At 54.3% G+C, this 22,694-nt stretch overlaps 1 protein-coding gene across 2 annotated transcripts in view; it reads left to right on the forward strand.

Annotated features, from left to right (window-relative positions):
• The first annotated feature begins 7,902 nt into the window (after positions 1-7,902).
• Positions 7,903-22,694, forward strand: part of AKNA (AT-hook transcription factor) — a 43,174-nt gene continuing 28,382 nt past the window's right edge. For both annotated transcript variants that reach the window (XR_004681237.1, XM_035015991.1), the window contains exons 1-4: positions 7,903-8,121; positions 12,971-13,345; positions 16,289-17,349; positions 19,072-19,146. Coding sequence is in view for 1 of the 2 variants with exons in the window: in XM_035015991.1 (XP_034871882.1) it covers positions 13,084-13,345; positions 16,289-17,349; positions 19,072-19,146 (1,398 nt within the window). In the remaining variant the exon portion in view is untranslated. The remainder of the gene's footprint in view (positions 8,122-12,970; positions 13,346-16,288; positions 17,350-19,071; positions 19,147-22,694) is intronic.

The raw sequence follows: 22,694 nt of genomic DNA on the forward strand, positions 1-22,694 counted from the left end.
GCCCACGTGGGGACTTCGCCTCCCAAAGTCCAGTTGGTTTGCATTTGAAACATGTGATGTGAGCCGTTCTTGCGAGGGGATTTCATCAGCTCCCACCAGCCCGCACATCCTGCCAGAGAGGCACCATGGTTGGGGTTAGCAGGGAGGCTGGGGATGCTCCCGGGCACTGGTGCTGTCATGCTGAGAGCGTATTTTGGAAACTGGTGCCTGCCAAGGACATTTCAATTTACCCCCAGGAGGGGGGAAAGAAAGTCTTTTTAAAGCATCCAGCTGAATCACCAGGCAAATGCCGGGTCCTTTTTATGTTTCCTCAGTCCTGAGGGTGGGACAGATCTGGGGTTCGGGAGTTAGAAGACCTTGGTTTGAATCCCCAGCCCAGCGTGCGTTCTGAACTCCTCAGTTTTCCCCTCCGTAAAATGGGCGTGGTAACACCCACTCAAGTGCGGCTTTAAGGCTGAAGTGACGTGGAATCATAGAAAGTTTCATTCAGCCCACATTCCAAATTTGGAGAGGAGGAATCTCAGGCCCAGAGAAAGGAAGTTTCAATAACATTGACACCAGTTATTGGTTGTTGCTTGCTGTATTCTAGCCACGGCGCCCAGGGTTTTACTGCAGTGACTGAGGTCTGGGAGGGCAGGAGTTTTTGTCACCAGTCACCTTCCGGGTGCCCAGTACAGAGCCCTGCACATAGCAGGTGTTCCGTGCACTGTCCTTGATCTCCTAGGTCCTAGCACTTAGTGTTCACATTGTTGCCACGAAGTGGGTGCTGTTATTGTCCTCATTTTACAGAGAAGCCCGAGGTTCAGAGAGTTTAAGTCACTCACCTGAGGCCACACAGCTTTTCATGGGGGTTAGTTGGTCCTTACTTTGGGGTGCGTCATCTTGTGAGAGCTGATTGTGTGCATCTCTTTCCAGGGCTGTGCTAGTGAATATCACATTGGTAGCTTGAAATTGGCCATCAGACGGCTATTTACACTATGGAAATCAGCAAATCAAGCCACAAGTCGGGCATTTCCTTTCCTTTCCTTTTCTTTTCTTTTCTTTTTTTTTTTTAAGAGAGCTGCATGTGAAGGGTGTTGCTGGCCTGGAAGGCCAGCATTGCTGTGCATGGCAGCAGGAGGTAGAGGGTTTCTGACAGTGCAGGAGGCCCCAGGGGTGCCAGGCCAGAAGGCCCACACCCCACGGTAGCTCCCCCGAAGTGTGGGATTTGGGGAAGGAAACCCTTGTGAGAGGAGGCTCCTAGTCCGTCATGTGAATCGTGCAGTGCAGCTGCTGTCAGACTTGGGAGCAGATCAGTGTGAGCCTGAATTCCGGGCCAAAGTGTCCGGCCTTGAACCTGAAAGTGACAACAGCCATCAGTGTTCTTTAAGCAGGGAAAGGCTTGACCAGAATGATGCTCTGGGAAGATTTATCCAGCAGCTTGTGCCCAAGGGAGGGGAGGCTGAGCCAGGGGCGGAGCGGCTGGGAAGAGGCACAGGATGACCTGGGAGCCAGGAGGAGGCTCACAGCGCCCCTCCTGTGTTTTTTGAGTACCTCCTGTGTGCGCGCATGCGCGCAAGTGCGCGGTGTGGGCACATTGTCCCCTTACTTTACAGGCACACCCCTGAGGAAAGTGTTACCCTCTGGTGATGAGGCTATCAGAGGGGTTTAGACGAGCTACCAGATCGGGACCCAGGCCTTTCTGCCTCAACCCCTTACAGTTTTAATTCCTGGGTCCCTCCTTCATTCCAATCCCGACTCCTGGCCAAGTGCCGGCCAAGTGCCGGCCAAATGCCAGTTCGGTTGTCAAGAGCGACCCCTGGCTCCCAGGCCTGGTCCCCCCACCAGCCCCTGGATGCTTCCCAGCATTCCCTGTTCTGGGGGAGAGGCAGTCTTCTCGGAGTCTGGAGTCCACAGCCAAGGACCAAGGACCAGGAAGGGCCTCAGGGGCCAGGAGGCTGCACTCAGCCCCCCTAGGTCAAGGATTCATTTGGAGGATAATGCTTTACTTGTGGGTGCAGATCCAACTCTGCCGGTAATGTGCTGTGTGACTCTGGGCAAGTTGTATAACCTCTCTGGGCCTTTCCTCATTTGTTAAATGCCTGATTATGAGGATCCAAGCAGACAACACATGCTGTACCCCAAAATGTGAAGCGTGGCTAAGGCTAAGATCACTTCCTTTCCCTTTTGTGATTTTTCGTATGTTCCCACATGTTGCATAATGGCTATATGTGCAGAAAAGAGCACATAGTATCAGAGTTTGGAAAGAGGAAGAGAGAAAGCGTGGGAAAGGAATTACAGAATGTCACAGAGTGTCAGCGCTCCAAAGGGCCTCAAAGGGCCTACCCACTCTTCCTGACTTGCACAGGCAGGGAAACTGAGGCAGGGCATGCCCAAGGTCTCATCAGAACGAAACACTACACGGGTGTGCAGTGGGGGCTTTTGTTTATTTTGCTTGTTGTTGTTTTTTTTAAGAATAGTAAATACTTGGGGCTCCTGGGTGGCTCAGTTAGTTAAGCTGCTGACTCATAATTTCAGCTCAGGTCATGATCTCAGGGTGGTGAGATTGAGCCTCCTGTCGGGCTCCAAGCTCAGTTAGGAGTCTGCTTGAGATTCTGCTTGAGATTCCCTCTGCCCTTCCCCCTGCTCATGTGCTCTCACCGCTTCTCAAATAAATAAATAAAATCTTTTTAAAAAATCAGGATCTTAAAAAAAAGAACAGTAGATATTCATTTTACTCTTTTTTGTAGAGCAACTGTTATTTTTAGAAAATACACTGTAACAAAAAAGTAAACTTGCTATAATTGTACTGCTTGCTACTAATTACTGTAAACATTTGGGAGCATCTCTCGCCTCCCTTCTCCCTTCCTCCCTCAGTTCCTTCTCTTCCTCCCTATTTTACTGTTTCATTTCTTCTTGAAGGGGTTCAAACTGGCTAGAGATATTTTATAACTGGCTTGTTCACTCAGCATATCACCCTTTTTTACATGACGGCATCTTCTGCCACAGTAAGACTAACAATAGCTGCATAAATAAGTAAATGCCTTTGAGTGGAACTATCATGATTTATTTCCATGATCTCCTGTTACTGGACACTGAGATTGCTTTCAATCTTTTCACGTACTGCAAGGTTCAGTCGCAAATGATGAAGACCGTACTGTCTGGATTCAGACAGCTTGGTTCAAAGCCAGCTTCCTCTCCTGTGAAATGGGGATACTAAATCCTGCATCCTTGGATTGGCACAGGGATTAAATAATGACATCCGAATCCATGGAAAGGCCTTACGTAATAGGTGCACAATAAAATTTACTTTAATGTTAGCAGTGCATTCCTGGCACATAGGCATTTTTTTTGTCATTGGACTCTTTTCATGGAGCATGAATTTAAGAGTGTGGGTGTCTGTGGGCAAGTGTGTGTGCATGTGTGTGTTTTCCTCCATATGGCCACATTCTCCTCGTGACCCATGTTTTGGTTGGCTGAGGAAGGCCTGCCTCCTCCCCTCCTTCCCTATTCAGGCTGCAGACACGATGTCAATCTGGATTGGTGACCCCTGGAATCGTTTGGAGGCCACAGGGAAGAGGGTCACAGGGAAATGGCAGCATTTCTCTCCACTTGGGAGAGCTAGCCATCTCTTTTTCTGTGCAAGACCCAGAGCGAGGGCTGTGACTGATATTAGGGAGGCTCCAGAGCCAGGAAAATTAAACTCGGTCCTTCAGGGAGAAGGCCATATGGGTGTTTCACAGATCTGGCCAAAGTCATTTATTCATGAGCTGTGAGCCAGCTGGGCCATGGGCCAGGACTTCAGGTACGTAGTCTCATTTATCATCCCAATGATTCTGTGAAGTCAGTATTACCCCTCATTTTATGGGGAAAAAAATCTGGGTTCAGAGAGGTTAAGTTGCTTGCCCAAGGCCACACAGCTTTCAAAGAGAACCTGGAGGTCTCTGCCCACGAAGCATACGTTCCATAAACCCCTGTACCCTGTAGCCTCCCATCACCCTGGCATTTCTACCTGTGTTGGCAAGTGGAATCCAAGAACCCAGGAGATTTAGTGCTAGAAGGTCATTTCTGATAACCTCAGAGATCATCTCATTAAGCCCCAAGGTTCCCAAGCTAAGAGCGGGGAAGGCACGTGTTCATTATCACTCAGGCTATAACTTGGGTCTCCACTTCCCCAGTTCTTCTTGGCCGGCTCTGCAATCCTCACCTGCCCCCCTGCCCCCAGATTCCCTGTGGATTTTAACTACAGGGTAAAATCAGCAACATGGGCCAGAAGGAGTGGGTGACCTTAGAGAGGGTTTTCATTTCTTTTCCCAAGGAAGGGAGCTGCTATTCTCTCCCCTGATGGCTGGGTAGCCTCATGGGCCCCTTTGACCCCTGGGCCCCAGGATGTTGTGTTCAGGGCACATCATGCCAAAAAGCAGTGCCCATCCTCGGTCCCGGCCCATGTGCTGGGCTGCACCAGAAGGCTTGAAGAAAGGCTGACCTACCTTCCATTCTGGTTACCATGCCGGGCACTTAGGTGGGGCTCAAGAGGGAATGTGGAGGGAGGCCGGAGGGGATGGCTGAGTGGTGGGCAGAGGGAGAGAGGGTGAGGATGCTGTTACCGTGCGGGAGCGTCAGGACCCAGGGGCTAGAGAGAACGAGTGGCCGGAGGCTCACAGGGCCTCTGCGGTCAGAAAGGCAGGGTTTGCGAAGGCAGCAGGATGTGGGCGTGTTTCTGGTAAAAGTACTCAAACCTGGGTTTTGTTGTTGTTTGTTTTCATTTTGTCGGGTGACCGGGAACTAATCCCTTCCGCATCTCTGGGCCTCAGTTTCCTTACCTGTAAACGCGATCACACTCCTGTCCTGCCCACTTCCCAAGGCTATTCTTAAAGCATCTGGTGCAAGGACAAGCAAGCAGTTTAGAAAAGCCCCTGAAAGGCTCTGTGTGGAACCGGAGCTTCATTATCGAGGTAGAACATTGGCTTAGTGACTTGCAATTAGTTGGTAATAAGCTCCACTCCCAATTTTATCATGCACAGGTATTAATTATCTCTGCAGGCCGCCATGGTGTGAGCATTGTGGTTAAGAGGCGGATCTTTGCATGCTTCAGTCTCCACTGGCACTCCCCAGCTTTGTGACTGCGCAAGTCTCTCGGGCTCTCAGGGCCTCTGTTTACCCACCTGTAAAATGGGGACGTCACACGAGCCTGCCTGTCACCCAGCCAGGCTTGGGTGACTGGCTAGCATCAGTAGATGATCCAGCATGTATTTACTGTGCTTCTACGGTGTAGCAAGCGCTGTTGCTGGGCACTGGGAGTATAATGGTGAATGCTTTAGAGCTCCCAATTGCCAGAAAGACCCAAGGTCTAATTCCCAAACGATCCCCGAGGAGGGCCCTTGGGGTGAGATCTACAGGTCGCCTGGAAGTTCCCAAGGAGAAGTGGGGTTGGGTAATGAGAGGAGCACCATGCATTTGTCCTAGGAACAGCAGGGAGCACCCTGAGGAGGGTGGAGAGTGGGGGAGAAGCTGGAGCAGCGCCTTCTTCACTGTCCTTCTCAGAGCAGTGGGCAGGATCGGAGGGTGTTAAGCCCAGGTGGACCATGTTTGCACGCTTCTGTTTTGGTACCATCCTTGTGGGGCAGTGTGAGGAATGGACTGGAGGGACCTCAGAGCTTCTCAGGAGAGGCTGTTGCAGGAGCCATGCGTGGATGCAGAGGTGGGGCAGGTTCTGGTGAGATTGAGGAGTTGGTGATGGATTGTTGTGGGGTGTAAGGGAGAGGGAAAGGTCCAGAATGACGGTCGCTTGTGGCTTGCACACCTGGGCAAGAGATGGGCCAAACTATGGAGGGGTGGGTTTGGAGGGCGGCGATGTCCTGCGGTCACTTTGGGACGCCTTGCTTTGGTTAAGTAGGGTTGGTAAGGCTTGGGGGGCAGGGGGCAAGGAGATGCTTGGGAGGCTGTCTTCCTTGGTGTTAGGTGGCTGCCCCTAAGATGGGTTTGGGGTGATCCAGTGGCCGTGGGGCGTGCCTGGCAGTGGCAGCCACCTGGCGTTGACGGGTTGATGGTGGTGCTGCCTGGGTTAATGACCAGGGAGGGAGGGTGAGTGAGTGACAGGCCCATCAGGGGAGCCCGCCCCTTGCACAATGGCCCACATGGTCACCAGAGCTGGCAGGGAAGGGCCTCCTCAGGATTTGGCTCTGCTCCACATTGGGCTGTGGGCTGTGGGTAGAGCCTCGCCATCCAGATGTGGGTAGAAGGCAGGGAGGTGGCGGCGGGGGGGATGAGTTGACAGTTTGATGAGGGCACCTGGTTCCAGCCCTGGCTTTGACAGATACTCACAAGCTGACCTTGAGAAAAACTGTTCACTCGCTCACGCATGTTCCGGGCCCCCAGCTCTGCACGGTGCAGGTGTGACCTCATGGAATCAGACAGCAGCCCTGTGGGATGGCTACCCTTCTTACCCCGTGTTACAGATGAAGAAAGCCTTAGAGCCGTGAAGCCTCCAAGGCCACAGAGCTAGCAAGAGGTGGGGCTGGGATTGGGACCCAGGTCTACACTGACTCAGGATCCATTTTCTTCTCCTACACTGCTGGTTCCCAAACCTGGCTGCTCGTCAGAATTGCCTGGAGGGCTTTTTGGACAATACAGAGGCCAGAGTTTTTCCTTTTTCTTTTTGTTTCCTGAATCAGATCCCCTGGATCCCCCACAGGACCAATGCGAGGAGTTGCATACATGGGCGGGAGAAGGGGACCCAGACCCTGAGCCTGCCCCTCCACCCCTGCTCCTGCCTCTTCCCTTTGGCTCACTCTGCTCTGGGTACACAGCCTTGCTGTTCTCAGGGAAGGCCCAGTAGGTTCCCACCTTGCCCTTTGCACTTGCCTTTCCAGAAGACTGCTGCCAGCTCTTGCTGGGGCTTGCTCCTGCCCCTCTCTTCCTTCTGTCCCTTGTTCGAATGTCACCTTCCCACAGAGACCTTCCTAGCCATCCCCAAACCCTCCTCCCCAACCTGCTACTCTCTGACCCACAGATTCTCGACCTGGGCCACACATCCCAGTCACCTGGGATACTTTAAAGTTGCTAATGCCCAGAGATTGTTGGTCTGGGTGAGCCTCAGGCGTCAGGATCACAAAAAGCAGCCTGGGATATGGATCACCACTCCATCCCACCTTTGTGGGTCTTGTCCCTACCTCTCTCCACGTTTGTTTTATTGTCCTGTGTTCTGTTGAGAGTGGAGCAAGGACTCGGCCTATCTTGTACCTTGCCATGTTCCCAACACCTTGACAAGCACCCAGCAGAGTAGTCAGCAAGTACCTGTCCAGTGAATGAATGGGATGAGGGAAGCTTGGGAAAAGCTAGCTTGCCCTCTGATAAGTCCTGGGGACAAGAGGAGAAATTCAGCTCCTCAGGCATTCACCCCCAGCTCCGGTGGTGCCTACAAAATCCCCCCAGGAGCTACAGGACCAGCTTGGGGTGAGGACAGTGGGTGGGACGGCAGGGATTACTGCAGCCTCCCTAAGATGTTGGGTTTCACGATGGCAGACAGGATAGAAAGAGCTGGAAGCATCCGGTCTGAGCTCCCATTGTGCAGATGGGCACCCAGGCCTGGTGAGGGAGGGGGCCTCAGCCCAGGCCATGCCTTAGAGGGTAGAGTCTGCAGAAAAAAGCTCCTAGAAGGTCGAAGCTGCTGGAGGCCTCCTTCCAGGCTCAGCATGCTGTGTGACTTTGGCCAAGCCTCTGACCTTCCCTGGACTTCAGTCTCCTCAATCAGTACTTCGGCCCAGATGGTCCCGATCCTTGACGTTTGGGAGTCCCTGCGAGTCCTTCCCTGCGCAGCCAGACCCACAGAGCGCCTGCAAGGGGTTAAGCTCCTCCTGCTGACTCTCAGGCTGCTCGCAGACAAACCCCCTCCTTCTGACACACACTTGTAGGAAATCAGGCTGGGCGCTTCCTGCCCAGGCGAGGCGGCCTCAGCCGCAGCAGGGGCGGGGAGAAGTGGGGAGCGATGCTTGTGTGTGAGCAAGAGCTCGGGCCGGCAGAGCGGCCTGGAGGCGGGCCAGGGCGCCATGGAGGCAGGGGGCTGCCCAGGTTTGGAACAAAGACCTCACAGGCAGGTACCCTGAGCCTGGGCCGGCGGGCTGGTGCTGGAGCCCAAGAGAGGTAAGGGAGCGAGGCGGGCAGGGGAGGCCGCTGGCCCTCTGGGCTGGCCTGTCAGACTCTCCGGGACGGTCAGGGCACCTAGAGCCCCCCAGCCAGGAAGTTCCAGCTTCAGCAGCTGTTCCTACTTCTCTTAGGGAGTCTGGCCCCCCGGGGCCATGGGTGGATTTTTCGGGGGATTTCGTCGAGCTTCCGGGCGCTGGATGCCAGTCCGAGCTCTGATTCTGATCTCTATGAAGCTGGGCACGCGCTGGTCCCTCTCTGGGCCTGCGGCGTCCTCCTCAGCACACAGAGAGTTGGTCCTCAGACTGCATCGAGATGATGCTCGGATGAGGGGCAGGCCAGGAGGCAGCGGGGGGGGGGTCCCCACTAAAGAGCGGCCCCCTCTGCCACATGTAAGGGCCCTGAGGGGAGCTCTTCAGGCCAGCAGGACTAGAGCCCGCAGCAGCCAGGGCACCTGCCCTCCTTCTCCTCGGCCTCTGATGTTGGGAGACAGCTGGGGGCAGGAGGGGGCACATCCGGAGGGGGGAGCAGCTGGGGCCTCCTCAAAGGACTAGTTTTTGGCGGGAACCCCTTGAGCACAGTTAGGTCTGTGCCCAGCCAGCTGCTCAGGGAGGGCGGCCGAGTTTGGGGCTCTGAGCTCAGCCTTTTTGGAGGGGCCCAGACACTTGCTATGGGGAGTCTTCCTTCCCCTTCCTCACGTCCTTCCCATAAGTCTGATGGACTTGGTTTCAGAGTCATGGTCCCTGGGTTTGAATCCCCGGGCCGCACTTCCTGTCCACCAGGTCTTGCGAGAGCCAGCCACCTCTCTACGACTCCGTTTTCTCATCTGGGAGATGTCAGGGTCAAGGCGGGAGCGGGGAGGGGGGCCCCCTGCACAGCCCTGGCTTCAGAAGGCCTGGGGAGACGAAGCCAGGCTCCATGGCTGTAGTTGGCATAGGACAACCTGAGAGATGGAGCCACAAAGACAAGGGTCCTCATTTTGGAGTGGCTGAGGGGGGCAGAGAAGCCCTAGGGGGCGGGGGGCAGACCCACTCGGGAACCGGAGAAAGAGACCAGAAGGGGCTCGTAGTCCCTTGAGAGAGCCGGGGACAGGGCCAATGGTGGGGAGAGAGGAGCCATACAAAAGGAGGAGGGAGTAGTCGGTGCTTCCCTGGGCGGGTTCCTCAAGGCAGGGACCCTGAACCTGACAATCCAGTGCCTGGGGGAATTTAGTGCTCACAGGACTTCTTTGGGTTCAGCCCCCAGTTCATATGGCTAGAGCCTTCACCCAACCCCACTGCCTTTCAGGAGAAACCCAGCCTTTGACTGCCATTCAAGAGCCCCTGCCCGTAGCTGTTCGTCAAGTTCTGTTCATAGGTTCAGACCTCCGTGCCTTTGCCTATGCTCTTCCCTTTGCCTTTCCCCATTCTTCTCCCCCAAATCCTCTTTGCCCAGCTCAATGCTTCCTTCATATAACCCTGTATATTGTTACTGACCTCCCCAAGTTGAAACTTTGGGACACTTTGGCCCATTTCAGTATTCCTTGTGTCTTCTAGAGTGCTTGGCACACAGCAGAAAGTCATAGGTGTTTTAAAGTTAATTTGCACCCACTGGGTGTTCAATATACATCTTTGTGACTCTGTGGTGGGTCCTCAGGATGGAGGAGGGAGTTAACAGTTGTGAAGCTGTTGCCCTCGGGAGCCATGGTCAACCAGGAACCTCAAAGTTCATTCAGCTACCACCCAGGCCACGCTCACGGGACAGTAACTCCTTGCAGAAGCCAGAGCAGGTCGTGCTTCCCCCATCTTCCGGTGAGGGGAGGTTCAGCACAGCCGTTGACGATGAAACAAGAACACCAAACCTGGAACCTGGTCTCTACATACCCAGTGACCTCTCTTTCTCGGCCGCCCAGCGAGGGCGTGTCCTGAGGTTGGCACCTGAGTGTGTTTGTTGACTGACCCGCTGACTGGCTGGCTGGGCCCGGGCTCAGTGGCCCTAAGGGCTGTGGCTTGCACAGAAGACAGAGGCCTTGTTCAGGAGAGGCTCCCAGGCTTCAGGGCCTGGGGAGCATGTGCACAACTCCAGCTGGTGACCGCAGCCGCCTCTGCCTCTCACTGGGTTTTGGCGAGGACTGAGTCATCCCAGGAGACAGGATGTTCCTCTTTGTGCACCCAGGGGCCCCTGTGATTGGGCAGCCGGCTTTGCGGCCTGGCTAGAAAAAAGCCCTTTAAAAAGTCAAAAAACCGCATGCCTCCCCAGCCCCTTCCTCAGTGATTTCAGGAAGAGAAAAGCAGTGGCCCCTAGCACCTCCCATACCTCCCCAAGCAGCAGGGCCCAGAGGCCTAGTCCACCCCAGAAGGTGGGGCTTGCCTGGGGCATTTGCTTAATGCAGATTCCTGAGCCCTATCCCAGGGCCACAGAGTCTAGTTCTCTCTGGGTCGACCTAGGAATCTGCATTCTTAGAGAACTTTTTTTTTTTAAGATTTTATTTACTTCTTTGTCAGAGAGAGAAAAAGAGCGAGCACAAGCAGGGAGAATGGCAGGCAGAGCGAGAAGCATGCTCTTCGCTGAGCAAGGAGCGCGATGCAGGACTCGATCCCAGGACCCTGGGATCATGACCTGAGCTGAAGGCAGACGCTTAACCAACTGAGCCACCCAGGCGTCCCTGCATTCTTAGAGAATTCTTAAGAACACTCAAGCTAAAGGCCCACTGGCAGGGATTCCCGAGAGGGATGCAGGCCCCCCAGAGGATATGGGAAGCAAGGATTAGAGTTTCTCCTTAAAAGATTTATTTATTATTGCATCTTTTTAAAAAAAGTTGTTTTGGATATATTTTTCCTAATACATGTATTTTTTCTAATACATCAGCATGAGGATGCATTTGTGTCAAGGTCTCAAGATATCTGTAGAGCGAGAGAGCATGAGAGCAAATACATGTTTCTGATGAGTGTTACGACAGAAAATGGGAGATTACTGGCCCAAATGAATGGTCTCAGATCTTGCTCTGTCACTCACCAGCTGGGTGATCTTGGCCAAGTCACTGCTCCAGGCCAGGCTTTTCCTGTGACCTGCTTCCCTGTTTGGGGTGAGGGCAGATGGAGAACACGCAGGCTGGCACAGAGCAGGCATCTGTGGTGGGGGTGGTGGGGAGGCCCGCAGGGTGATCTGGGGGCAGTTCTGGGGCGAGAGAGGAAGACGGGGTATGGGGGAGGGGATGAGCCCCTGCACCCCAGGCCTGCTGCAGGCACAGGGGCTGCAGCCAGAAGCCGTGCAATGTGATTCCTCCCCTGTCCCTACCCCAGCCCTTGAGAAGGCTGTAGCCTTTCTTGTGATGAAAGTTCCCCGGGGAACTTTCTATCCAGAAATAGTTGCCTGCTGACTTTTCTCAACCGTATAAATCAAGGCTCTGACCAAGCCCCGAGTGCTCACGAGGCTGCAGGGACACAGACCTGTCTGTCCTCCAGGGAGGCCTAGGATTATAGACCACTGTGTCCACTGCATGGGGTGTAGAGCCCGGGCCTGGGCTGTGAGGTGACCTGTCACCCCAGCCTTGTCCTGCCCGATGGGTGGCTTCAGGCGCCAGCCTGCTGCTGTCTGGGCCTCAGTTTTCCCACCTGCAGAGTCAAGCTTTTGTATGAGCTAACCCAGAGCGACTATGGGGGACCAGGCCGCTGCTCTGTCGGCTGGGCGCTTGGGGAGTGTTGGCCATGGCACGGGGCTGGGAAAGAAAGGCGACGGGAGATGAGAGAGAGCGAAGGAAAAGAGGGAAAGGAGGAGAGGATAGAAGGAAGAAGGTCCCTCTGCAGCCAGACTCTCTCTTCTGGTTCCTTCTCCCTGAGCCTTCAGAGAGAAGCTTCTAAGCAGCAGCCTGGTTGTGCTGTCCTGAGCGTGGGATGCACTGAAGGGGACCCGAGAGGTCCTCCTGGCTCTGGCCACCACCTCTCCTTGCCCACGCTCTGCTGTCAGAGCCCCCAGGCCCTGCCCCAACCCCACAGCCGTCGGGGACACCACTGCCGTGTCGCCCCCTCCTGCCGCCATGGTGCCTGGGGCGCCCCTGCCTGGACATGCTCTCTCTCTCCCTCCCTCTCTCTCTTTTTTTAATTTAGGTGAAATTCACATACCATAAAATTAACAATTTCAAAAGGAACCATTCATTTAGTATATGTATAGTGTTGTACAACCACCTTTTTCCTTTCGATGGCGTGTACCCCGCACAGTGTTTATCCGCTCATCTGTCAATCGGCATTCAGGCCGTTTCCCCTTTTCGCCTTTTGCGAGTAGAGCTGCTCTGAACGCGTGTGTATGGGTGTTGGTTTGAGTACCTGTTTTCAATTATTTGGAGGACTGGAATGTTCTTTTCATCCGCCGCCCCCCCCCCCCCCCCGAGTCTGCATTCTTACCCGAGGGGGGTCAGGGAAGGTTCCCAGAGGAAGTAGCTCCTGGACTAAGCCTTGCCTCCTTCTTAGGCCGGCCGTGCCCCCCACCAGCCCCCGCCCTGTGCTTCCCTGTCGTGCTCACCTTGGTTGGTAGTCGCTGCCTGTTTGTCTGCTTCCTCCTGGGCTCATGCACAGAGCCTGGGACACAGTGACAATCGCTAACACACAAGGGACTCTCGCCAGGGCCGGCCTCCTACTCCTTACCCTGTATCTCAAGTAATTTATACGAGTCTTGAGGGAGAGAAGAATTAGGCTCCTGGTTTTGCTAAAGAAAATGAAGGTGGTGTGACTCACCCAAGGTCACACAGCTTCCTCGGGTTGGAGTCAGGAGCTGCCCCAGGCCTGTCTGATTCCAGCGTTCCTGCTGGTAACCTGCTCGGAAGCTGGGAGGGGACTGGAGGAGTAAGGCTGTCCCTTGATTGTGTCCCCCACAGGCAGCAGGCAGGATGGCTGGTACTGAGAGAAGCTGGTGGTGACCTGGGTGCCCACAGTGGCAGCTCTGTCTCCTGAAGATGAAGTGGCCCAGGTGAAGGGCAGGCTAGGCCCAATGGCCAGCTCCAGGACAGAGGTGCACTGGGCCGAGCTGGGCCTGGGGAGGGGGCCCCAGCGGCGGCGCTGGGCCTGGGCCGAAGAGGAAAAGGATGCCGAGGGGAGCGGGGGAAAAGAGGTGGCCTTTCCCAATGCCACCAGCCCCGAGCTCCTGGAGGACTTCCGGCTGGCCCAGCAGCGCCTTCAGCCACTGGAGTGGGACCCGGACCCACGGGCCGCTGAACGCCAGGATTCTGAATCGGGAGAGTCTGCAGGAGAGGGTAAGACTGACCCCCAACCCCACCCCACAGGGTGCCCCCTGACCATCCCACCTTCTGGTGGGAGGCGGGGAGTGGAGGGTGTTTTAGCGATTTTTTAAAATTAAAATCCATAAAGCCTATAATTTAAAATTTTAAATGATTTGAATTACATAAGTTGTAATGTTCATTGCAGAAAAATCGGCAAATATAAGCGAAAGAGAAAAATTACTTATTACCCAGATAACTGCTCTTTTCCTTATAAATATGCAAATGTAATATGCATATGGAACAGTACTCTACAAACGCTAGGATAACCTGCTTTTTTGTAACTTAATAGACATGAACATCTTCCCAGCTCGTCGTATGTCCCTCCACAAGTCATTCCTAATGCATGCAAAGCAATTCCATGGGGTGGATAGTCTGTAATCTGGGGCCCAATCTCTTGCTATTATAGATAATACAGAGATGCATATCATTAGTACATCTTTGCACATGTGATTTGATAATAACCTTGGTCATTTAAACTGCTTGGTCCCAGGGTTATGCCCAGTTTTAAGATTTTCTAAAAATCCCAATTAGCAATGACAATGCGGCCATGCCTTGTTTTCTAAAATGAGTGTTTCCTTTGCATGGAGCCCATCTCAGACTAAATTCCTAGTTTTGCTGAGAAGTCCCTTGTCTCTGAATCTTGGTTTGCCCATCTGTGAAATGGGAGCAGTAATACCACTGAGAATAGCACGAGCTTGGTGATGTGGTGCCAGTTACGCTTACAACATGAACACGAAATGCCCTGACTTCAGATTCTGTGAATCGGGCAGGCCCCCGGGCATCGTGGCGAAGGCAGTAAACTGGAAGCAGATTGTGCCATGACCCAAAGTTCTTTATGCCGGGTCTGCTTGCTCACAGCTACCCACTCAGGAGCCACTTCCAGCCTGTCAGGGAGAGGTGACCGACATACACTGGGAGGAGAGGGCAGACGTATCCCTTCCTAAGGTCACATGGTAACCCCTTGCTATGACATAATAGCCACTGCCAATGTCCTTTGCCCTTACTGTGTGCCAGGCGCAGGGCTGAGCAGGGTGCAAGCCGTGTTTCCTTCTCTCCTCACCATCTTCTGCCAGGTATGAGAGGTGAGCCTCCAGTCCAAGTAAGGGTTGCCAAAGAGGGCAGCAACTTGCCCATGGGCCCCAGGAAGGGATCAGAGGGGCCAAGATTGAACCCAGGGATCCCTGGCTCCAAAGCCTGTTTTCCTCACCATGCTGCATGACCCCCAGCTGCAGAGACTAACTCGCCAGCATGGCTGGGACCTTGGTCCCAAGTCCAGGATTGCTGTGAGCCACTGCATGATCTTTGGCAAGTTACTTAACCTCTCTGGGCTTCACGTGTGCTGCTGTAAAGAAGAGAGACTTGCTGAAGGAGTTGAAGGATGTAGAGGTGCCAGGGGAAAGGCCACATGGGAGCAGAGAGTGATACAAGGGTGATGACAAAGGTGTATCTGCCCAGAGCGGAGAGTCTGTGTTTGATGGTCCCAGACTGTGTCTCATGAAACTTTGGATCTATCCCAGAGGCTGACATAGGTTCTAGGACAAAGTAGGTGCTCAATAAACATTGACTGCATGGATGATGCATAGATATATGCATGAATGGGTGGGTGGGTAATGGATGGGTGAGTGGGTGATGGATAGATGAGTGGGTGGTGAATAGGTGGATAGATAGATGGATGGGTGGATGGATAGATGGATGGCTAGGTCGGTAAGTGGGTGAGTGGATAGGTGGGTAGATAGAGGAAGGGAGAGATGGGTGGATAGTTGGATGTATAGATGGGTGAGTGGGTGACGGATAGGTGAGTGGGTGGTCGACAGGTGGATGGATAGATGGATGGTGGATGGTTGGATCAATGGGTGAACAGGTGTTGGATGGGTACGGGGTTGGAAGGATAGTGAATGGATGGGTGGATGGATATTTTTTTACCATATTGTCCTCCCTCCCTTGCTTCTTTCCTTCCTTCCATTCAGTCAACAAATATTGAGCACCTACTCTGCATATACAATAGTAAACAAAAACAGAGGGTATCCTTGCCCTCATGGAGATTACAGTGTAGTGGGGGAGACAAATATTAATGAAATGATCATGAAAACAAATGGAAAACAGGGGCTATGATAAGTGTTTCAAAGTAGAGGTATTCAGTCTTATGAAAACCTGTAGAAGGGAGAATCTGACCTAGTTAGGAGATCTGAGATTTCCCTGATGAAGTCAAGGTTGAGCTAATGCCTGAAGGACAGTTAGGAGTTAACTAGGCAAAGGGAGGGAGAGAGGACCCTGGCAGAGAGATCAGCATGGGCAAAGGCCCTGTGGTTGGAGCAATGTGGCATGGGTAGAGCAGGGAGAGACTGAGGGGGACCATAGGAAAGAGATGGATTTAGGAGAGCTAACGGGGTATGGAAACCCGGATCTTAGGACCATACTCTGTCCTGGGAACAGGAAGATAATGCTGAGTCATCAGATAGAGGATGAAGGCAATAGTCCAGGCAAGAGAGGATGCTGGCTCGAGCAAAGGTAGTGCAGGATTAAGAGCATTAGGTGAGTTTGAGAGCTCTGTAGGTGATCATGACAGGATCAGGGGACAGAATGGATAATGGGGATTGGGTGGAGGTGAGGGGGTGGTGGGGTGGTGGCCAAGGTGCTGCCCAAGGTTCTGGCTTGTGCAACTGGATGGAATGGTGTTTCCATTTGCTGAGACAGGAAATACTGAGGGGCAACCAGGTTTGAGGATCAGGTTTGGAGGGCTGGAGACAACTAGAGGAGGTGCTAGGTGAGTACTTGGCCATATTGGGGGGGATCACTGGGATTCTTGCCGTCACCACAGGATGAGGAAATGAAAGCCCAGAGGGGTGAAATGACTCTGGTAATGATACACAGTGACTCCAGACCTGGTATATCCTGAGCAATGACCTGTCTTTCCAGAGTTTGAAGCAGAGGATGTGGACAGCCCAGAAAGTTCCAACTTGCCTCTCAACTGGCTCCCCCAGCAGGATCCTCACCTGGCCATGACTGAAGAGGATCCGGAGGAAGCCCTTGGAGATCCTGAGGTGGGGGGAGCTGGAGAGAGCTCCCCAAGATTGGAGTATGAGACTGGTCTCAGCTCAGGGGACAATGGAAATACCAGCCCCAGCGCTCTGGGGTGGGGTCAGGACATGGGCTGGGTAGCCTCTGGCAAACAAGCCAGTGGAGACAAACTTCCAGAACATTCTGAGGACAACCCAACTGTTGACCTCAGCTCTGCAAGGTCCTGGAGCAGTGGGACCGTGAGCCTCGACCACCCTAATGATAACCTTGATTCTACCTGGGAAGGAGAAACTGATGTCCCCCAGCCCGTCGCGCTGGCAGAAACCTTACCACAGAGCTCCAGCCACCACCTCCTAAACCCAGACACCAGAACTGGAGGAAGTGTTGCTCCGGCAACCCCCACGGAATTCCAGGACTCCTCAGTACCCCAGGCCCAGAGCCTCCAGTGTCCGGCAGATAAGTGGAAAGAAAGTACCAACCTCTCCTGCCCTCAGTTGGGGGACCAAGCCTGGAAACGGACACGGGCATCCCCTAAGCCACTCCCTTCTCGATTCACTGGCTCCATCAGCCCGCTGAATCCACCTAGGCCAGGCCGACAAGACAGGCTACCACCCAGGCAGGGAGCCACTCTGGCTGGCCACTCATCTTCTGATGCCTCCAAGTATGGGCGGGGGCAGCTGAACTACCCGCTCCCTGATTTTTCCAAGGTGGGACCCCGCGTAAGGTTCCCCAAAGATGAGAGCTATCACCCCCCCAAGGCCAGGAGCTACAACGGGCAGCCTCAGAGCCCTGCCAGGCCGCTGATCTTCAAGTCACCGGCTGAGATTGTGCAGGAGGTACTGTTGAGCAGTGGAGAAACCTGCCCGGCCAAGGACCCACCTCCTACACACCCCATCACCAGGGTACCCCAAGAATTTCAGACGCCCGAACAAGCCACCAAGCTGGTCCATCAGCTCCAGGTAAGCTGGACTCATGTCTATAGGCATGTCACCAAGGCACCTGTTGGCCCAGAGTTTGAGGCAGTTTGGATAGGAAGTCTTAGGACTGGGCCAAGAATCCCCTGCTGGTAGAGCGAGGGCTGTACCTGAGCTGGGAACATAGTCCTAAGCCCTTTGCTCAAGAAGAGCAGCGCTTACACTCACGCCGCAAGGATAATCTGCGTGTGTGTGTTTGTTTTTAACTTCTACTGTGAGAAATTCAAAACATATGCAAGACAGAAAATGGTATAATGAACCCCCGGGTACCCGCCACCCCGCCCCCAGCAGCCTTTTTCACCTGTGGCCTCACCTCTTCCCCCACTCACCATACTGGAATATTTCGAAGCAAATTTCAGGCCTCAAATCGTCTTACCCAGAAATATTTTAGTGTGTATGTCTAAAGATCAGGACTCTCTGAAACATCACGATCCCATTAGCATACCTAAAAGCCAACCCCAATTCCTTAATATTATCCAATATCCGGTCCATGTTCAGATCTCCCCTGTGTCTCATAAACGGCTTGTTTATTTCAGTTGGTCCTAATCACGGTCCAAATGTGCCTTTCAAGTCTCCCCTATCCCACCCCCGTTTTTTTCAGATCTCCTTCTTCCTTTTAGTTTATTTGTTGAGGAAACCAGTCCTGTCCTCTAGAGGCTTCCACATTCTGGAGTTTGCCGACACACCGTCTCGTATCTCTTCCTATGTTCCACTGTCCTCTCCTTGTCCTGTATGTTGTCAGTCTAGAGCTCGAAGCTTTTTTGGGTTGCAACCATCTGCTTATTTCCCCTCCAGACCACCAGCTCCATGCGGGTAGGATTTTTTTTTTTTTTCTTTTTTTGGCAAGAGCATGTCACAGGTGGTTAGTCACGGGATGCTTGCTCATCTCTCATTTGTGATGTCTATGGCCACCGATGGCCATGGCCTTGATGCAGTCCTCCCTTTGGGGTGACAAAGTGGTAGTATCCTAATGCTATCGTTCCTTCTGCATTTACTTGCTGGAAATCTTCTATAAAGTAAAATTTTCCCTCATCGACTGTTTGGTTACCAAGGTCTTGTTCATGTGGGAAACACAGGAGAAATGCTTGCATCTGTCCTTCTACTCCCCAGTTTTCAGAGCAATGCATCTGTTCCCCGATATCCTTCAAAGACGGCAGGTGCCATTTGTTTTCGCCTTTTCCCTGCCGTGACTTGTTTGATGAAGCTGTTCAGTTTTGTCTGGGGCAAGTAGTGACTCTGAGTACATGCGATTGTGATTTCCAAATCTTCTATGGGACCCTTGGATGATTCATTCCATCCACCATTAAAATCCCACTTAGGAAGCGCATGCTCCTCAAGCGCTGGGAATAGAGCAGTGGGGAAGACGGATGTGGGCCTCAGCCCACAGAGCTGACAGACGCACAGGGAGTTAGGATGGATGAGCACGTAGTTGCAGTCCTTGGTGACAGGGGTTATGCATCAAGGTAAACCAGCCCAGAAGCCCTCATCCCTGATTTACTGTCAGCGAAGTTAGCAGGCTGTCCTGCGCCTCTCCCACTCAGAATTTGGCCGTGGGGGCGTGGGTTGCACGTGAGCCTGCCGGGCTTGGCTTAGCTCCCACCTCTGAGCTCTTGCACTCTGAGGAACCCTTTGGAGGCTGGGCTCCCCTGAGGGGTCTCATGGTGAGGGGTATGGGTGCATGACCCTGTTGCTCCCCCTCTCCCGCAGGAGGATTACCACAAGCTCCTCACCAAGTACGCTGAGGCTGAGAACACCATTGACCAGCTGCGCCTTGGGGCCAAGGTACTGGCTGGGGTAGGGTGGCGGTGGGGGCCTGGCCCCCGAGAGATGACACTCCCCCACAGTCTTTGCTCCTACCTCCTGAGACCCCGGGGATATAGAAGAACCCAATCCTCAGTCTACCACAGGGTCCCTCTGTGACCTTGGGCATTGACCTTGCCCTCTCTGGGCTCCATCTCCTTTATCATTGATGAACTTTGATGTCCTTGAATCCTAGAATCTGGGTTCCCAGGATTTTCACCAGAGCAGCTCTGGGGTCATACCACTTGGGCTCCGCTCCTGGCTCCATTACTGAGTGGCTGTGTGACCCCAAGCAAGTTTCTTGGGCTCTCTGAGCCTCAAGGGAGTAGCACAGAGTTTCTGCTCGGCTCCTGGTGCTTATTTCCTGGGCCTGATCCTTCCCCAATGTCTCATGCACAGCCTCCCCACTCACACCCTGACTGAATGTCCAGTATTGTAGCAGAGGGAGTGAGGAGGGGGAAATCCATCCACACCCATCCTGCTCAGCCCCCACCCTGCCTGGGGAGGAGGCTGTGAATTCTCACTTGGGGCCTTCCCCTTTCTGGGGGTGAGGCAGGAAGTGGGGCCTCTTACAGCCCCTCATGGCTTCCTGCGTCCCCTCCCCCACCTCTTGCTGCATCAGGCCACAGTGGGGGGGGGATGGGAGCTGAGGTGCAGAGACGCAGACCTTCCCCTCTCCCTTGCCTGCTCTCTCAAGGCCCCCACCTGGCCTGTCCCTGTCGTGCTCCAGGACCCCTCCCCTGCCACAGGTTGCTGTCCAGCCTCCAGAGGCACTTCGGTGAAGTGTCTCTGAGGCAGCCCTGATAAGAAAACGGAAGAGGTCCTGTTCTGGGAGCAGTTCTCCTGTGTCCCCACACCCGTCAGGATGCGGGCAGGTCCCTTCCATCCTGGCCTCCTTGGGTACATCGGCGAAATCCTGGGAGCCAGTGGGTTCCCCCCGATGTCTTAAGGCTCCTTCTAGCTCTCTGAACTCCGGAGCCAGAGTCAGGGTGGGAGGGCAGGGGACGTTGGGGAGGACGCAGGTGGGGCTTGGTGAGGCATCCTCCCTGGGGGATCCATGCCCACATGGCTGCAGACTCCTAGAAGTTCCAAGGAGAGAGGAACTGGCCATTAAATCCAAACGCTCAGCTCCCCTGGCTAACAAATTGGGAATTGGGTCCCCAGGACGGGCAGAGGCTGCCAGAGTTCAAGGTCAGGGGCAGAGCCTTAGAGCAACTCCTCCCTCCCTCTTCTCCTTGCTTCCTCCGAGTGAGTCACTATATGAAAAGCATGTACCAGGGCCTGGCAAATACTTCCAAAGAGATGGGGACTCTTCTTTTGAATATTATTAATATGAAGCTGTTTATTGGGTGCCCATGTGCGCCAAGGACAGGGCAGGCGTGGACACCAAGGGAGCATAGCCGGGGGGCCTCCTGTCATGGGTGCTCCCCCAGCCCGGTGGGGACCCGAAGTCTCCCCCTGGGCGGTCACCTTGTTCCGGCTGATGACCCAGACCCATCTCTTGTGTGCGAAAGGAGCATAGGAGGGAAGGTGGGAGAGGCTGGGAATGGTTCAGTACCAGCTCACCCACTCTCACTTTCTGGAAAAATGACTCCTTAGTTTGGGGGTTCTCCTCAAGAGAAGGGTGAGCATAGGTCAGCTAGACTCTTCCAGAAGCAGGATGATTCTCTCCCGGTCCCCCAGTCTCCCCTGCCGGGCCGTACAGGCAAAGCTTACCATCCCGGTGGGCTGAAGAGGACACGGAACCCGATCAGGGAGGGGATGGCATGGTCCCATGGGTCAGCCAGGCTTTTCACCCTGTCTCCAGCTCTGTAGACTCCACCCTGAAGACTCAGGAGACCCCGGTGTGGCTTCCTGCTCAGATCCCTTGCCGGGGAGGCCAGTTCATGGAGGCAGAAGTGTTACTGCTCCCTCAGACTAAGCCGGTGGAAGTGGACACCCCAGGGACTTGCTGAGCGCGCCACCCCCCCTACTCTGCTCAGAGCCCAAGGGTGTGGGTGGACCCATGTGGGAGGGAGCCAGGCTGGGGACATTGCCCTCAGGACACCCAGGCCAGCCCGGCAGTGGTGGGCAGCAATGGGTGGGGACCTAGGGGAAAGCTACTGGCATGTACTGAGCAGTAAAAAGCTGTCAGGCCCCAGGCTAAGTATTACCAGGGTCACCTCATTTGATCTGCACAAGAGAAAACTGAGGCACAGCCAGGCCGTGGTTTGTTCAACACCCCACAGCTGGTAAGGGATTAAAAGTTGGGGATTAAACCAATGTCTGCCTGATTGCAGGATGGGCGCTCTTTTGCCCACACCTGGGTGAGCAGGATTTGGGCTCTGGTGCCGGGCATGTGATAGGGGCACAGGGATGAGGCAGAATGACGATGTTATAGTAGCAGCAGTGATAGCAATGTTTACTGAACACTGTCCGGAGTTATTTACCACTGGGGAAACTGAGGCACGGGGAAGCTAAGAAATTTGCCCATCGCTCAACAAGCAGGTGCAAGAGCTGGGCCTTGAGCCCAGCAGTCTGGCTCCTAAGCCCACTATTAACCCCACCTTCTCTAGCAGAACCAGACTAGGCAGTGGTGGGCCCTGCAGCTGGGGAAGCTGGGGGGGGGGGCGGTGTCCCAAGGCCTGGCCTGGGGGCACCCCTGGAACCGCACTGGGGGTGGGCCAGGGAGCCAGGGCTCTCTTCTCTCCCCCAGCTCAGGGCCACAGTTGATGGTGATCTCACTGATTTGCTGCCACGCTGTCACCTCCCCCCAGCTGCTGTCCCTGGGCTCAGCTGCAGGGGCATCTGGAGGGGCTGAGGAGACCAGAAACTACCCCAGAAAGAGTTGGGGGAGGAGGTTGCAGAAAACTGCCTTTCCTAAAATGTGTGTTCTGCTGACCACTAGTTGGTCCCAGAGACCCTGATAGAGATGTTGGGGGCGGTGGGGGGGGAGCATGGAGGTTAGTCTTCAGAGGAGCTGGGGGAAACATTTCCTATTCTCTCTACTCCCCTGCTCCTCGCCCCATTCATAAAGCCCATTAGCATTTTAAAGGCTGTGAGAAACCCATCTGTGCAAAGACTAGTCAGTTATTTAACCCTGTGTTGCCCACCCTTGCTGGTCTACTGTTCACTGATTAACCCCCCTGAGGGAGCTAATCCAGCCTCAGGGAGCTCCACAGGACACCCTGGCTTAAAAGGGGTGCCCTGGGGCGCTGGCGTGGGTGCTGGCTAAGTCCAGAGACAGACCCCGAGAGGGAGGGGCCTAAGCAGCTTCAAATTATCTGTACTCACCCCCCGCACCCCACTCCCCACCCCCCACCCCTCCCTCACCGCCCCCCCCTTCCCCTTCCCAGGCCCCTATAAGGGCTTTAGGCCCCTAGGCTGAAACAGTGCTTTCCTGTTGCTCCCCAGGTTGGGCCTTGGTGGGCAGGGCCTGAGGCGGGGGGAGGGGCAGGGTGGGGCAGGGGAAGTATGCAGGAGGGCCTCCCCAGATTTGGGTCACCATGGGAGGAAAGGGGTGCTAGTGGGAAAACCCCCACAGGCGGGTC

This window comes from Mirounga leonina, unplaced genomic scaffold, assembly GCF_011800145.1.
Source record: "Mirounga leonina isolate KUSES-001 unplaced genomic scaffold, KU_Mleo_1.0 Mir_170, whole genome shotgun sequence".
Lineage (NCBI taxonomy): Eukaryota > Metazoa > Chordata > Mammalia > Carnivora > Phocidae > Mirounga > Mirounga leonina.